Source organism: Strongylocentrotus purpuratus, unplaced genomic scaffold, assembly GCF_000002235.5.
Source record: "Strongylocentrotus purpuratus isolate Spur 01 unplaced genomic scaffold, Spur_5.0 spur5_scaffold_1, whole genome shotgun sequence".
In the NCBI taxonomy this organism is placed as follows: domain Eukaryota; kingdom Metazoa; phylum Echinodermata; class Echinoidea; order Camarodonta; family Strongylocentrotidae; genus Strongylocentrotus; species Strongylocentrotus purpuratus.
The window spans coordinates 11,642,017-11,658,263 of record NW_022145594.1 but is presented as its reverse complement, the minus strand read 5'-3'; the positions used below and the strand labels follow the sequence as shown (position 1 = coordinate 11,658,263).

The 16,247-nt window shown below is 38.0% G+C and overlaps 1 protein-coding gene across 1 annotated transcript; it reads right to left on the bottom strand.

Moving 5' to 3' along the window:
• Nucleotides 1-8,578: 8,578 nt before the first annotated feature.
• Nucleotides 8,579-9,676, bottom strand: LOC105441367 (protein Ycf2-like). Its single transcript, XM_030978515.1, has 2 exons — nucleotides 9,320-9,676; nucleotides 8,579-8,851 (listed from the first exon to the last, which is right to left on the bottom strand). Exons 1-2 carry the CDS (start codon nucleotides 9,674-9,676, stop codon nucleotides 8,579-8,581), a joined length of 630 nt encoding a protein of 209 aa, XP_030834375.1.
• Nucleotides 9,677-16,247: the final 6,571 nt, after the last annotated feature.

Genomic DNA, 16,247 nt, shown 5'->3' with positions numbered 1-16,247 from the left:
TGTGAGCTAAATATAATATTATCCGGGCTAAAGATAGAAATGGGAAAATGCACCGATTCAGAATCATTATTAATCACGCGATGATGATTATAGGGTTAATGATAACAATGTGCTTACAATTTGATTCTGCATCCCAAGCTCCACCCAAAGCCGACACCACCCCCCCCCCCCACGAGAAATAAATTGTATGTATTTTGTATACGCTACAACGATTATAATGAGCCTCCTAGTTCTATGACATGCACATTTTCTGCAAAGCAAAATTGAAATTGTCTCGCCCAGTCGCTCCTCTCCTTCAAAATATGTTAGAAGATGCAGTGTTTGCTAGCGCTTTCATATTTTTGTGTATAATAGGCAACGAAAGCAAGAAGGCATACGCTTCTATTTACCAATAGATGGGGGAATACCTTTTCCGCCTAAAAGACAATAAGTTATTTCAGTAAAGCTTTCCGATTGTAAGTGCAGTTTAAACTTTCTAAAGCCTAGATTTTCTCATTATTCTCTGTAGTTAGGTGCTACGCTACTTTATATTATACCCACCCCCCCCCCCCCTCCAAAAAAAGGCGTATGTTGCAGATACCATGCGTACAATTTGACTCTGCAACCCGCCACTTACCGAAGGCCACCTCAAAGAAAATAATTTGTATGAATTTCTTATAAAATACAACGATTATGATAATCGTTCTTACTTCTTAGTGTTCTAACTTTGGTTCTAACATGCTAGCTTTCTGCAAATCAACATGCACATTTGCTCGCTTAGTCGCTTCGCTCCATCAAATGTTCAAAGATGCAGTGTTTGTTAGCGCTCTGACAAATTATGTCCAGAATAGGCATCGGACAAGGGGATAGGTGTTTTAATTTACCAATGGATGGGGAAATAATTCTTGCACCTCAAAGACAAAAACTAATGTAATAAATATTATAAGACCCTGAAGGAGCTGGATGATTATGCGACGGAGCAAAGCCACAAATATTTTTATAATGATTGCATGTTGATGCTTGAAAATATCTATTTCTAATGGACATTACGCTTCGTGTTAGGTGCATTTTTTTTTATAACGGATAATGTCTTTTCTACCTTTTCTTCTTTATAGTTGTGTTTCTACCTTTCTTTGCGTTTTTTCCGCTCCTTAAAATGCCACCCGGGGAAAGTGCCATCTCTGGCTCCCCCGTTTATACGCCATTAGTGATTAAAAAAAAAAATTGAGTTCATTCCCTTCTATATTGCTCCGGTTGTCTCATTTTCGCTCGCTGAAACATTGCCAGCACAAACCACTGACCTCTACCTCCTAGACTGATCATCGCCCATTCCCGCCCGTGATAACGCTTGAAGTGGGCTCGCACGCGTGGCCGCCATTTTACACTTCCAAGAGCGATACGGCTCACTATACGTTACGTACTAAAAGGCTGTATTGTCTGACCATTCATGAATATTCATGATTTTGCTTACCTCGGCAAAATGCTTGCCTCTACTGAATGGAAAATTACGGTTGGGGGTTGGATGAAATGGACATAATGAACAAATCAGAACTGATCTATGATAATTCATGCTTCATATCCTTCGTGTACTTGACTTATAACCTTATAATCGCGTGGTAAATTGAGTCCAAAGTTCGACTTGTTGTACATGCGTTATATAGGCAATGGCGAAATTGCGACCTATTTTGATGAAATTAAGGTGGGTGAACTTTCAAAAGTCAATGAGACATGAGGGTTCCAATGAAAGAGCTAGTGATAACGTACGTCGGGGTGGATGTGCTTTTCGTTTAAACAAAAAATGAATTTGTAACGATTTTTTTGGTAAAAGTCCATAAGCTAACATGTTAGGCTGCTGACTCTGACGATAGGGGGCGTTGTCAAATGAGACTAAACGGAGCTATATGTTACTTCTGAGACCGAATTTTAAAGGGCCACTCTAACCCAGCTAACATAGCCTTTTAAAACATGAATACACCTCTACATATTTATATTCCAGCCTCTGATTTTTCAGAAAATCTCTTAATTGACCAAAACATGATAATAACCATCCATTTTCACAGATCTCACGCTTGCTGGTCTACGCCCTCGAAAAAAAGGTAATACGGTCACGTGGATTGATGACGCATTTGACGTCATTGCGGGCATGTCCGATTTGATAATTTAATAATTAGGAAATTGCCAGAAACGAACTGGGAATATCAACTGCGGATTATTTTCGGATAAACGTCTTTTTTTTCTCCAATTAATGTCATACTTTCTTATAGCCATTTTAATGCCTAAATCTCCCTCCTGCAGTGACGTCACATGCAATTGCGCAATACAGTTCCGAAACTGGGCTTTTTTTCTGAGCGTTTTAAATTGTCATTTGTAAAGCTAGATTCCTGAATTATTGATGATTTCTAAGAAAAATCATTGACATGTTCGAAATCTCCGTCAAAGATTACTTTACATGTCTTTTTTTTCTTCATTTTTAGGCCGGTTTGGTTAGCGTGGCCCTTTAATGTCACCATCCGAAAGACGTGACTCAGTTTCGAACCTGAGTCCTATTATTATCAGTTTGTAGGTTAAATCAGAGAGCTGACCGTGGACATTACCGCTACACCCCATATGGCACATGTTATGAGCATCTAAATAACTTCTTCGTGCAAGACACCCATTAATTAAGAGGTCATGAAGAAATGTGAAAGGGAAACGCGAACAATATCAGCAAGGGGCTATACAAAAAGGGCATTTCAGAGAAGCACATTGGTGAAAGTTAGGGCAATTTTCAACTCATAGTTTGGATAATACTTTCAATTTATAATGATATGTTATAGAAATATTAATGTTCGTTAATATATGTACATATTATGTAAAAACAACATTTTGACATAAAGTTATTATTGCTTGTATATTTCGTATTATACCTTAAGTTTATATGTTCTTTTTTATTCAGTTATCATATTTGGAAAAATACAGAAATAAAATAAAATAGAACGAAAATGAAGATAACTATCAATAAATCAATACCTGAAGTAATTGTTTGAATTCTGTTAGAAATTATTATTACAATCATTAATATGCGCGTTTAGGGCATTTTGATTAAAGCGCTAAACCAGTGTTTTCTACTTAATCATTGTAAATCATTTGTTTTCAGATTTGCGATAAATTTGTTTTTATTTGATTTAAGTCAAATTATTTAGGGCCCATGTGAATATGGAGATCGAAAACTACTACTCACTGAAATAACAGCACCATACATCCAACCTTCTCATCAAGGTATTGTACATCTCGTTTGTATAAACCTAGTGAAATGGTAAGAGAAAACGTGTTTAATACATTATGCAAGATGAACCTCTGGGATACTATATGAACATGACATTTAGCCTACATGCAGACATAGAGAATAGATTAAAAACAAGCTTGTGTAGTTCTATAAAGTATTTGCAATATGCCAGAATAACACGAATTAATGAATTGTTTGTGCGATAACATATTTTAAGGTAACCACACAATATGTTATTTTTGTGATAATAGAAACAGTGAACATTATCCCTTTCATGAAGAAAACCGTACAAGGGTTTGAAAGTCGTGGAATCTTACTAAGGAAGGAACAAAAATCATGATGAATCTATGTAGGCCTATATATGCCAGAATAACACGAATTAATGAATTGTTTGTGCGATAACATATTTTAAGGTAACCACACAATATGTTATTTTTGTGATAATAGAAACAGTGAACATTATCCCTTTCATGAAGAGAACCGTACAAGGGTTTGAAAGTCGTGGAATCTTACTAAGGAAGGAACAAAAATCATGATGAATCTATGTAGGCCTATATATGCCATGTGATAATTTTATAATAATTACAGTGGGCAGTATTGGTACAATTCCAAAACCAGAAACAGAAACACCATAACAACAACAGTAAAATAATGATGTTTGAAAAAGCACAAGACATCACTCCCTGTCATGAAATTGAAATATATTTATATATTTGAGCTTCATGATACTGAAAAGATATTTTATAAATGCTTGTTAGAAATTCTACACAATGCTAGTTTATTTAGGGCCAAAGAGCATTCCGTTGGTTTAGTAATACTAAACACATAATTCGCCCATACAGTTCATTATTTCACCGAAAACACACCCAAGGGTTAAGAAAATAGCTTTTATCCCATAGATACAGGTTCATAGTGGAGGCGCAGTGTCATTTGAATTACAACAAACACAAATAAAACAACATTAATTGCATTTGTTTCAATATACAAACCAGGGCAACTTTTTATGATGACAGATATAGAATCGGTGAGGTATTCCTCCTGATTCTGAGTAGATGGTTGACGTTTATCAGCAAGCTTGATCGCCTCCACCTCTCCATAAAGAGCGCGTCTCAGGGCAGGGACTATGTCGAGCAAACTCTTGTACGGATATATCATACCAATGACAAGCTTATCAGGAAACACCACTCGTTCATCATCAAAAGGTACAGCCTTGCCTGGTTTGTACGACAATATTTCATGTCGTAATGAAGAAAGCCTCGTCTTCAAACCCGCGTTTGAAGAAGCCATTTTGAATGACTACCTGCCTACGTTTCGAGAGGAACAGCCAAATGCAATTGATTTAAGCAGTATGTTCATGCAATGCAAATGTTACTGTTTAATATATGTCTTCTACAGACTATAGAGGTTCCAAAGGGCACCAAATAGTCATTCATGTATGAAATTATATTATATTACAAATAGTAATGCATGTGTATTTGTAATAATCAGAGCGAGGCTTATTTTTAGTAAGGATAGGGTCAATAAACCACGGACTTTGTACTTCAGTGTTGTCAAAATTATTGCTATAAAAATTATGTGCATTAAAACCCCTATAAATCATTTAATTTAATATCTTATTTCATTATCCGTATCAGACATCTGAGAAGTGGTTTACAAAATCATATTACACTCGTTTGTAATGCTAAAAGGGCTAAGCGGTCAATATTATACAGATATATGACTAGAAGGGGGTGTATTATTATAGATATATTGACTGCTATGAGAGGCATCGCCGTTCATATAGGCTCAAGGAGACGTTACATCCTGATATGATCACTCGGCGCGCCGCCCCGCGAGCCGCTATAGAAACAGCTATGTTAAGAGGAATAGGTATATAAAAATGGGGTTCTCATAAGTTATCAAAACGTTCTATATAAGTTATACCTATCTTTAGAAATCTAGCCATCTGCTTGGTCGAAATTGGAGTCGTGATTTTAGCCATTCCCGTAAAGAAACGTACAATGCCAGTACCGGTTAATAGTTCATGAGTGAGATTCCCGCGAGATTCCGGGTACCGGGAAAATAGTAAAGTTTTGCTGCGATCCCCATCTGTTTACGTGTTAAAACTTAATTTGTGCGAGCGCGGCTACCATACAGTGCTTTTTGTCTGCGATTCCCAAATGATTGTAACATTCAGTCATCTTTCAGCTAAGATTAACAGACAGTGTCTCAGATTTTCCGAGAAACATTGAATATACAAATTAATTTAAAAAAAATTCAAATGGCTTATACGGCCATCCAAGATTAGATTAAGCTAAGATTAACAGACAGTGTCTCAGATTTTCCGAGAAACATTGAATATACAAATAAATTTTTTTTAAATTCAAATGGCTTATACGGCCATCCAATGGTAGCTGCGATCATGAAAATCTCAGAATATACAATTGTGTCATATAATTTAAAAACGAGAATATCAGATCGGTCGATTTTAGTCAATAAACATTGTTTTAGCTATATTAAAAGCGTTCCGCGAGGCCTGCATGTAACATATTAGAGTGGTGGTGATGCAGATTTTTCTTCTGCCACCCCCCCCCCAAACGTTTTTTGCTCAATACTCCATGCACTGCTGCTGAAAGATGAGCCCCCTGGAATTTTTGCCCCCCCCCCCTTAATCCCAAACTGCTCCCGGCGCGCCTGGTGAATTAGCTACTCCATATAATTGGTACCTAGGGAATTTGGTGGGCTACTATCCGGGCTATCATAGAGCCTAGTTCCTAACTAGGTCCACGCAATATGACTACTGAAATCAATTACTTTTTGTACAGGTGCGTCCAAGTCATCTATCTCTCTTGACTACACAAGTAGCATGATGTCAAGTGGTCAATTACGTACGCTAGAACAGCATGAATTATTTATATGTCATCTACTTCATTAATAACTACTTCTTTAGCTATGCATTGCGATAATATAATGGTAATAGGTAAGCCGAAGAGAATTGAGGGGTCAGTTTTGACATCATACAGCGTTGATTTTAGAGCAAATAAAGCTCACCTTAGATGCCATTTACACACGCAGTGGCGTATCCATGTTTCTCTGGCGGGGGAGGAGGAGGGGGTTACAAGTCATACAATTATGTGACAAGCAAAACAATTAAAATAAATTCTGGCCCGGGAAGGGGGGGGGGGGGGTCCACGGTAAATGAAAACAAATGTTGTAAAGATTAGAATTAAGAAATGAGAAGGAAAAAAAAAAACTCTCATATTTCCGATATTACATATAGTATATGGAATAACGTAGCCTTGCTAATTTGCATTTGCCGTTATTAAAGGGCATTCAAAAAAGAATTGTCATTTCATTCAACTGGTTGTTTATTCAAGACATATCGTTATTACCTCTTTTACTCCGCCACCGCCCCTCTCTCTCTCTCTCTCTCTTTATCTTTTTACTTTCTTTCGCCTATTCTAACTTTCTCTCGTGCTCTCTCCTATGTTATATATTTTCAAACTTGTCATTCTCTAATTTTATCACATAAATCACGGCCCCTCCCTTCCTCTCTTCCTTCTCTCTCTCTCTCTGCTCCCACCCCTCTCTCACGTTTTCTCTTCTCTCTCCTTTCCCCGTCAATCAAGCCCCCTATTTCTATTCTCCTCCGTTTTGTGTATATTTCACAACTTATTTTACCCGACTCCACACAAAAGTGAATAATATTGAATTTTGTTTTATCTTAAAGTTTATTTGATATATTCATTTGTAGTCTATAATAATGGTGACACGAAATTTAACGTTTTGCCACACAGTGGTAGGAAAAACCATCAAACCCAACTAATGGTGAGAACAGGCACGTACGCAGGACTTTTTACGAAGTGGGGGTTTTAAAATTTGGCCGGCCAATCGATATTTCGTTCCGTTGGGGGGGGGGGGGGGGTAAGGTCAGCTTTTTTGGTCACCCTTGGGACAATTTTTTTTAAATAATTCTTTTTATTAAACACAAATTGAGAGAGGGGGGTTTCAACCAAAACACAAACAAGAAGTGAGGGGGGTTCGACCCCCCCCCCCCTTCCCGCCCTGCGTACGCGCCTGGGTGAGAAGTAGCACATTCAGAACACCGTTTATTGTGTGAAAGGCATGTGTGTAGGCAGCCATGTTTCGAGTGGCAATCTATGGTACTAATAGCATGTACATGTAAATCTGATAACGCCCTCTTTAGGTAAATACATTACACTCTTGGTCTTCTTCTTCTTCCTCCTAGCTCCCTCTCCAGTTCGGCCTGCTTCTTCGTCTACTGCTCCAACTGCTCATCCTCATACTTTAGCTCCTCCTCCTCTACGTACACTGTCTTCCTTATCAACCTCAATCTCACTATGAACATGACTGACAATGAGAGCGGACAAAATATACAGTTCCTCAGGTAGACAAAGGAACATCCCTTCACAGCTATTATGTAAAAAGGTGAATATGCATGTGACACCTGTTCTACACATTTTTACATAATAGCAGTGAAGGGATGTTCCTTTGTCTACCTGAGGAACTGTATATTTTGTCCGCTCTCATTGTCAGTCATGTTCATAGTGTCTGCTTCTCTTCCCTCTTCTCCTCCTCCTTCCGTTCAAACTGTTCCTCCTCCTGCTGTTGCTCCAATCGATCTTCCATCTTTCTCCTCCCCTTTCTGCTCCTCAAATTGCTCACCCTCAAACTCCTGCTTTTACCCCTCCTTTTTGACAAACTCCTCCACCTCATCCTGCTTCTCCTCTCCCTGCTCCTCCAGTCCTTCTAACTTTAGCCCCTCCGGCCTCTACGAACTCCTCCTCATCCGTCTCATCCTGCTTCTCCTCTCCCTGCTTCTCCAACCCTTCCAACTTTGGCCCCTCCGGCCTCTACGAACTTCTCCTCATCCACCTACTCCACCTCATCATGCTTCTCCTCTCCCTGCTCCTCCAATCCTTCTTACTTTACCCCTCCTCCTCATCCACCTTCTTCACCTCATCATGCTTCTCCTCTCCCTGCTCCTCCAACCCTTCTAACTTTGGCTCCTCCTCCTCCTCTATGGACTTCTCCTCATCCACCTAATCCACCTCATCATGCTTCTCCTCTCCCTCCTCCTCCAATCCTTCTAACTTTCGCCCCTCCTCCTCTACGAACTCCTCCTCATCCACCTACTTCACCCATGGGCGTAGATCTGTAATTGATACCTATTGTTCAGGGGGGGGGATGATCTATTCATTCACCCCCCCTGAACAATAGGTATTACGTAAGGATTGACGCCCATGACTCCACCTCATCTTGCTTCTCCTCTCCCTGCTCCTCCAACCCTTCTAACTTAAGCCCCTCCTCCTCTACGAACTCCTCCTCATCCACCTACTCCACCTCGTCATGCTTCTCCTCTCCCTCCTCCTCCCATCCTTCTAACTTTCGCCCCTCCTCCTCTACGAAGTCCTCCTCATCCACCTTCTCCACCTCATCCTGATTATCCTCTCCCTGCTCCTCCAATCCTTCTAACTTTATCCCTTCCTCCTCTATAGACTTCTCCTCATCCACCTCCTTCACCTCATCCTGCTTCTCCTCTCCCTGCTCCTCCAACCCTTCTAACTTTAGCCCCTCCTCCTCATCTACGAACTTCTCCTCATCCACCTACTCCACCTCATCATGCTTCTCCTCTCCCTGCTCCTCCAACCCTTCTAACTTTACCCCTCCTCCTCATCCACCTTCTTCACCTCATCATGCTTCTCCTCTCCCTGCTCCTCCAACCCTTCTAACTTTGGCTCCTCCTCCTCCTCTATGGACTTCTCCTCATCCACCTAATCCACCTCATCATGCTTCTCCTCTCCCTCCTCCTCCAATCCTTCTAACTTTCGCCCCTCCTCCTCTACGAACTCCTCCTCATCCACCTACTTCACCCATGGGCGTAGATCTGTAATTGATACCTATTGTTCAGGGGGGGATGATCTATTCATTCACCCCCCCCCTGAACAATAGGTATTACGTAAGGATTGACGCCCATGACTCCACCTCATCTTGCTTCTCCTCTCCCTGCTCCTCCAACCCTTCTAACTTAAGCCCCTCCTCCTCTACGAACTCCTCCTCATCCACCTACTCCACCTCGTCATGCTTCTCCTCTCCCTCCTCCTCCCATCCTTCTAACTTTCGCCCCTCCTCCTCTACGAAGTCCTCCTCATCCACCTTCTCCACCTCATCCTGATTATCCTCTCCCTGCTCCTCCAATCCTTCTAACTTTATCCCTTCCTCCTCTATAGACTTCTCCTCATCCACCTCCTTCACCTCATCCTGCTTCTCCTCTCCCTGCTCCTCCAACCCTTCTAACTTTAGCCCCTCCTCCTCATCTATGAACTTCTCCTCATCCACCTTCTCCACCTCATCCTGCTTCTCTTCTCCCTGCTCCTCCAACCCTTCTAACTTTAGCCCCTCCTCCTCCTCTACGGACTTCTCCTCATCCATCTACTCCACCTCATCCTGCTTCTCCTCTCCCTGCTCCTCCAACCCTTCTAACTTTAGCCCCTCCTCCTCATCTACGAACTTCTCCTCATCCACCTTCTCCACCTCATCCTGATTATCCTCTCCCTGCTCCTCCAATCCTTCTTACTAAGTACAATAGTCTTAGAACGAAGACAGAATATATTGAAAAAAAATCATCATATTAAAACTCTATATCAAAATTAAATGAGTTTGGAAAAGAAGAAGGGATGAGTGAGAAATAGGAGCAAGGAGTAAGAATCAACAAAAGGTGAGAATAGAATGAAAGAAAACGAAGGGAAGTGTAAGTAAGAGGAATATATGAGAAAGATGAGGTGGAAAACATATTTAATTAGTTAGCTTTAAAATGTACATATCCTCATTCTAGCTTCTCCTTCTCCTCCTCCTCTTCTTCGTCCTCTAATGCTCTTCCAACTCATCCTCCTGCTTCTGCTACCGCCCCTGCTGATTCTCCTCTATCTTCCTACAGCTCCTCCCCCAGTTCCCCTGCTCCTCTTGCTCCATCTCCTGCTCTTCTACTTTCGGCGAATCCGAAGTTTCACTAGATGACGTATCGCTGATGCTTGCTCTTTAAGCATTCGAACGAAGGCATATATTTGTTGAACATTTATAATGTTATATAGATATACATACTTATTATCCAACATCCGCAAACTATAGTCCGAAAGCAGGCAATACTCGAGTCGCTAGATGTGACTGGAATTGATATGGATCTTTGCATGATAATTTTGTATCTAAAAAGATAGCACGGCTCACAAACAGCCCAAACAGCTGTGGAGGACTAAATAAGTCCATCATAGATAATGTATCTAGACATTGAATTCGTGACGGAGACGAATTAAATGATGTGCCGCTTTGATCGAGACATAATGTAGAAACTCAACGGGAGATTTGATCTTTTAAAAAATCCACCCTCCGCTCATTTAACACGCCTATGTACGAGCTTATTTAGTAATCAAGGATGTAGAAACAGTAACAATGATTGTGCTGACTATTGTTTGGTACAACTCTGGCATCATTAAATTAATGACAGGAGTAGGCGAACAAAATAACACGTCGTTCATAAATTAATTTAAGTTCTGATTATTAATTATACGAATATGTAGAATATTGTATTTTTTTGTACCCGAATTTATGGAATTATTTTGACAATGATTTATTTCTAATAGATCTAGATAATAGTATACATTCTCAGATTTTATTGAATAATAATTTACCAGTGTTTGTTTTGCGTGACTGATCTTCTGTGTGCCCATGCCTTAAGCCACAATGCATGGCCGTACAGAGGATTTTTTATGTTGGGGACCGAGGGAAAATTCAATGAATTATTGATAATTTATTGCATTTTCTTTTTTATTTTTTATTTGTGGGAACTTCCCCCTACCCTAGCCCCCACTGCGTACAGTCATGGTTCAGCGGCAAAGCAATGGCCTCGTAACTGTGAGGCCCCATGATCAAAACCGTGTCGATGTGCCATATTAGTGCCCTTTTGTGGGGCATTAATCCTCATTGCTGTCATTTATGACTTAAGGGCGTAGGTCCCCTAGTTGATTAGCATAGTAGCATACACATGCTTTAAAATCTTATTTACCTTATGTTATTCAAATCTGTTTGGACCCCCATCTATCCTCCTTATTGGTGGTGGAAGTGGTACTGGTTAAAACATGCACACGAAAGCAGAAATTATAGAGAAACGTCTTGATAAACACTGCAGCCTTGATTTCTTTCCTAGTATGCTCGGATGTTTCATTTCGGGAATTTTAGTTTATTAATAATGTTCGGCTTGGTGTGCTTTTTACAGAAGATTTGCATGAGTTATTTATTCATTAATTTATTCACATCTTTATTTATTAAAGAATTGTTTATACAAGATACACAAGATCAGTTTAATGCTTTTTGCCATCTTCGTCTTGAACTTCTAAAACTATAAGGACTTCAGGATACAGCTTTCAGCATCGTTGTGAAACCCGGCCTTCTATCTGCAAATCTCATCTAGTCGAATCGTGAATTGTATTTTCCAACTTTAAGGATGCTTCAGACATGTCTGCTATTTGATTATAACATTTTGTTTGCCTTCAAGTTCGAATTTGCGGTGATTCAGCATTTACACCGGCAACAAAAATGGGCCGGGCTTTGTTAAGTTGAAATAATTATAGCGATATGAATAGATTTAGTATTGGTTTCAGATTAGGTTTATGGTAAGGGTGAAAGTGAAGTATAGTTTGGGCTCCAGGGCTGAGGTGAAGAATTCACTTAGGGCAGCACATTACCACCAAACATATCTCATGAGCAATTACCGTTTTACTTTGTTTCGTCGTGCTTTGTGCATTGTCTATGCTGAAGAGCAATTTAGAATGGCCCTTTGTTCATGTTTTGAGTAAATGTAATAGTAGAAGTGAACAAGTAATATATAAATCTGTCAACTTCACATTAAGGTTTTAAAGTTTACCATTATATTTGTTCTCTTTGGGGAGCTATTACTATTTAAATTTTCATAAAGCCTCGATTTGAACAATGCAGTTTGTATCGTGTGCATGTTCCTATCCCCTCCTCTTCTCACTTTCTCCCTCTCTATCTCCCCACTTTTTTCATTCTCTCTTCTGTTCCCCCTCCCTCTATCTAAAAACTTCTCTTTTCAATACACACAGAAAAACCTCTTTCGCAAATGCTCCTTTTCTCTTACATTTATTATCATTTATGTGTAAAGCCCCGCCCCTCCCTCCCCTCTCCCTTTAAACCCGCATAATATGCCACTCACTAAATGTTCTAGTTAAGGCGAGGGTGAAATCTTTGCCTCTTCCTTCTGGTGCCATAAACGTCTGTCCCCGTTGATGACAATGATTTAAGTCATACTAATAATGTATTACTAATGTATATTAATAAGTATACCCTCCCTGCATCTTGATTTACTTTGGAAAACACTTCACACTTGAGAGAGATATCAATGCCAAATGAATGCCGAACGAATATTCAAATGATTTATTAAGCACTTTTTTGTAATCTCTATGATTCTCTTGCAAGTAAAATCATATTAAGCCGATGAGCGATCTGGTAGAGAAATATGTATTAGTGATAATATTGAGGAAGACAACGAAATGGTATTAGCAGCTTACTATTTGAAATGTAATCAAAAGTTATGTCACTTTATTTCTTACACAATGTTCTGAAGACTATCTATAGAAATTTCCCGCACCATTGTAATATATATAAAGACAATTTCATATGACTTAAAATATCAAATAAAATGTCCAGGATCAACTAGATTTCCCAAGTGCTATACAGCAAAATATACATTTGCAATTCAAGAATGTACGGAAATCTAGAGTTGCTTGGTTTGGTACGCTAACTATAAGCCCACATGATATTTTGCACGCAAATACGCCTGCATACTGTACATGCGAGTATTGTTTATTTACGTTCAATCCGAAAAGTATTGCTGTATATACAGAGTATTAATAATTAATGTTACGAGCGTAAAGTAATACATGTTTATCTGTTCAGTATGTGTTATTAATATAATTATGAAGAAATACAAAAAGTTCCTTACATCGTTAATATCTGCATTCCCATTGTCAACACCACATTTATGTACAGGCAAATGATTGTATGTTCATGAGACATGATGGCACTATACCATGGATGACGTCATATATATGCGATCGATCAAGATCAATGTGCTATCGGTCGCGGTCGCGGTACTGTCGTCTTCGCTGCTCTCACTGCACTCTAAACTACTTCAGTGACAGTTAACATAATTATTATTATTATTATTTTTATGAAGGTTGGTTCGAAAAATTATTTCAAGCCAGTTAAAATTATGGATTCCTCGGCGACAGAAATGGCACTATTTTCTTCGGGGCTACGCCCCTCAGAAAGTAGTGCTATTCCTGCCACCTCGATCCATAATTTCAACTAGAGCCTCTCAGTGCATGGTATATTTGTTTTTATATCATTGTTGTTTGAATATTATATAACATGATCTTTCATTAAATGCAGAAAAATCTACATAAATGTGTTTGTGTTTGTGCGTTATTTAAAAAAAAAAAAACGTGTATCCATATGAAATAATTCACGAGTGGGACCGAATTTTAACGGCAACATCTGAAACAAGACGTGACTCAGTTTCGCTAGACCAACTCACATCACTTATACTGATGACACTTGACAATAGGCCTATACCTTTGACCGGTATTCATCTTATATTTAATTTACACAAAACTTTACTATAATTCGATGTATTTAAGGAGTAGGTCTATACAAAATGCAAATTCTTTCACATGCTCATATAATGGGAAAACTAAATACATGTAGTACTGACAACATTTCTTACAATACTTATAGTAAATCTCAGGAGAATAAAATAGAAATGCATATGAAGCTCAAGTTCAAGTTCAAATGAGGTTTTCTTCATGACTTGTCAAAAAGTCCAAAGACTAAAATGCAAGTTTACATCAAATATACAATCATAAAAAGCATTAAAAAACATATGTACATATATATATATATATATACATATAAAGATAACGTAGCAAATGAGAACAAATATATAACAATAAAGTAATGTTTAAATCAAAACATTAAAGTAGTAACAAAACAAAACAAAATAAAAAAAAAAAGATTTAGAAAAAAATACAAGATATGAAATATTGCTAGCAAAAATGAATAAATGTTTACATAAAAACAAATAAAACCTATACAGATACGTGAATTCAATATCTTTAGAAGACAAAAATATCCGTTATAATTATTATCGTCTACTTATAGACGCTATGCAAGATATCTTGTAGCAATTTGCAATCATATTTCACATTTGACATATACATTTGTCTTTATTTTATATTTAAAGAAAAACTTACTACTCAGGGCCTATATGTTTTCTATCTCAGGTACGATATTTTGTTGTGATATCCTAACGATTAACAATTAATGACATGTTTGGGATTCTGTTTATCAAAAAATTATAGACACTGTGCAAGATATCAAGCATATTTGGTGTTTACATGAAAATAAAATTCATTTGGCAAAGTGAGTGACTCAATGAGGATGATTGACATAGCTCCAGAAATATCATTCTCGTGTGCAATAATATTTGCTAGTAATATATATACAATTTCATAAACATTTTCTTTGTATCACTTCAAGGCTAGGTCAGATTTAACGCAGCAATACCGCGTTTTTAAATATTTGTTTGTTATGCTGACAGGAAGTGTCAATACGCTTTCCATTTCTGTATTGTTTAGCACAGAGCTAAACAAATACGCAAAGTTGCTATTTGTAATAGTTTATATACGTTTACAAAACGTGGCTGCTTTATTTTCCCGACGGTTAACCGCGCTATATATATATATACCCGAACAAGCCTTTACCTGTTGAAAAATTGGAATGCACATGCATCCCAACTGTTTTATATTGGCATACATATTTCAAGATAGTATTCCTGACGGGCGGAAGAGTACACTATAAAGAGGGTGAAATAATTTTAGCATACACACTTTTGAAAGACTGGACAAATCAAAGGAAATGAAACTGGAAGGTTGTTATTTATCAAATGAAAGACTTTCGGCACAATAATCTTTGAAGTGATTCTCACAAGTATCAATAACAGATATTAGAACATTCTTTGTGTCATAACGAACACCGAAAAGATATCTTAATGTGTGTAATCCAGTGTTTGACATGATATATGGATAATACGACATTGTAATTTATACGTTTGAAATGCATAGATCGCAATCTACAAGATACTTTAGGATATTTCTCCTTGTAATAACATGTAAAAACTAAAAATGTCTTCATGGAATATATCAAAATATGTGTAAAACAAAGCTTGTTCTCTTATTTGTTTTATATCTGAACGCTCAACATTATATATCCATACATAGGATATATATAGCCAGTAGAATTTCAGTACCTTGTTTTTAATGTCTGATTGTAATCATGCCATGTACAGAAGAGGGCAATCCAAAATGTGCACTCTTCTATTATATAGGCAATACTATAAACTATTAACGACAATGAAAGAGTATTTATGTAGATAATTTCCTCACTGCAGAGTATTATGTAGCAATTCGCAATCGTATTTCACATTTGACATATATATTTCAGTATTTCATGTTTACATAAGAATTTACTACTTAGGACCTATGTTTTCCATCTCAGGTACGATATTTTGTTGTGATATCCTAACGATTAACAATTAATGACATGTTTGGGATTCTGTTTATCAAAAAATTATAGACACTGTGCAAGATATCAAGCATATTTGGTGGTTACATGAAAATAAAATTCACTTGGCAAAGTGAGTGACTCAATGAGGATGATTGACATAGCTCCAGAAGAAATATCATTCTCGTGTGCAATAATATTTGCTAGTAATATATATACAATTTCATAAACATTTTCTTTGTATCACTTCAAGGCTAGGTCAGATTTAACGCAGCAATACCGCGTTTTTAAATATTTGTTTGTTATGCTGACAGGAAGTGTCAATACGCTTTCCATTTCTGTATTGTTTAGCACAGAGCTAAACAAATAC

Bases quoted from the DNA above. Each gene is read 5' to 3' on its own strand.
- LOC105441367 (XM_030978515.1), bottom strand. From the start codon at position 9,676: ATGGATGAGGAGAAGTCCGTAGAGGAGGAGGAGGGGCTAAAGTTAGAA. The intron at 8,852-9,319 runs GTGGAGTAGGTG...GAGGTGGAGTAG, and splicing joins GAGAGGAGAAGCATGACGAG to GTGGATGAGGAGAAGTTCGT.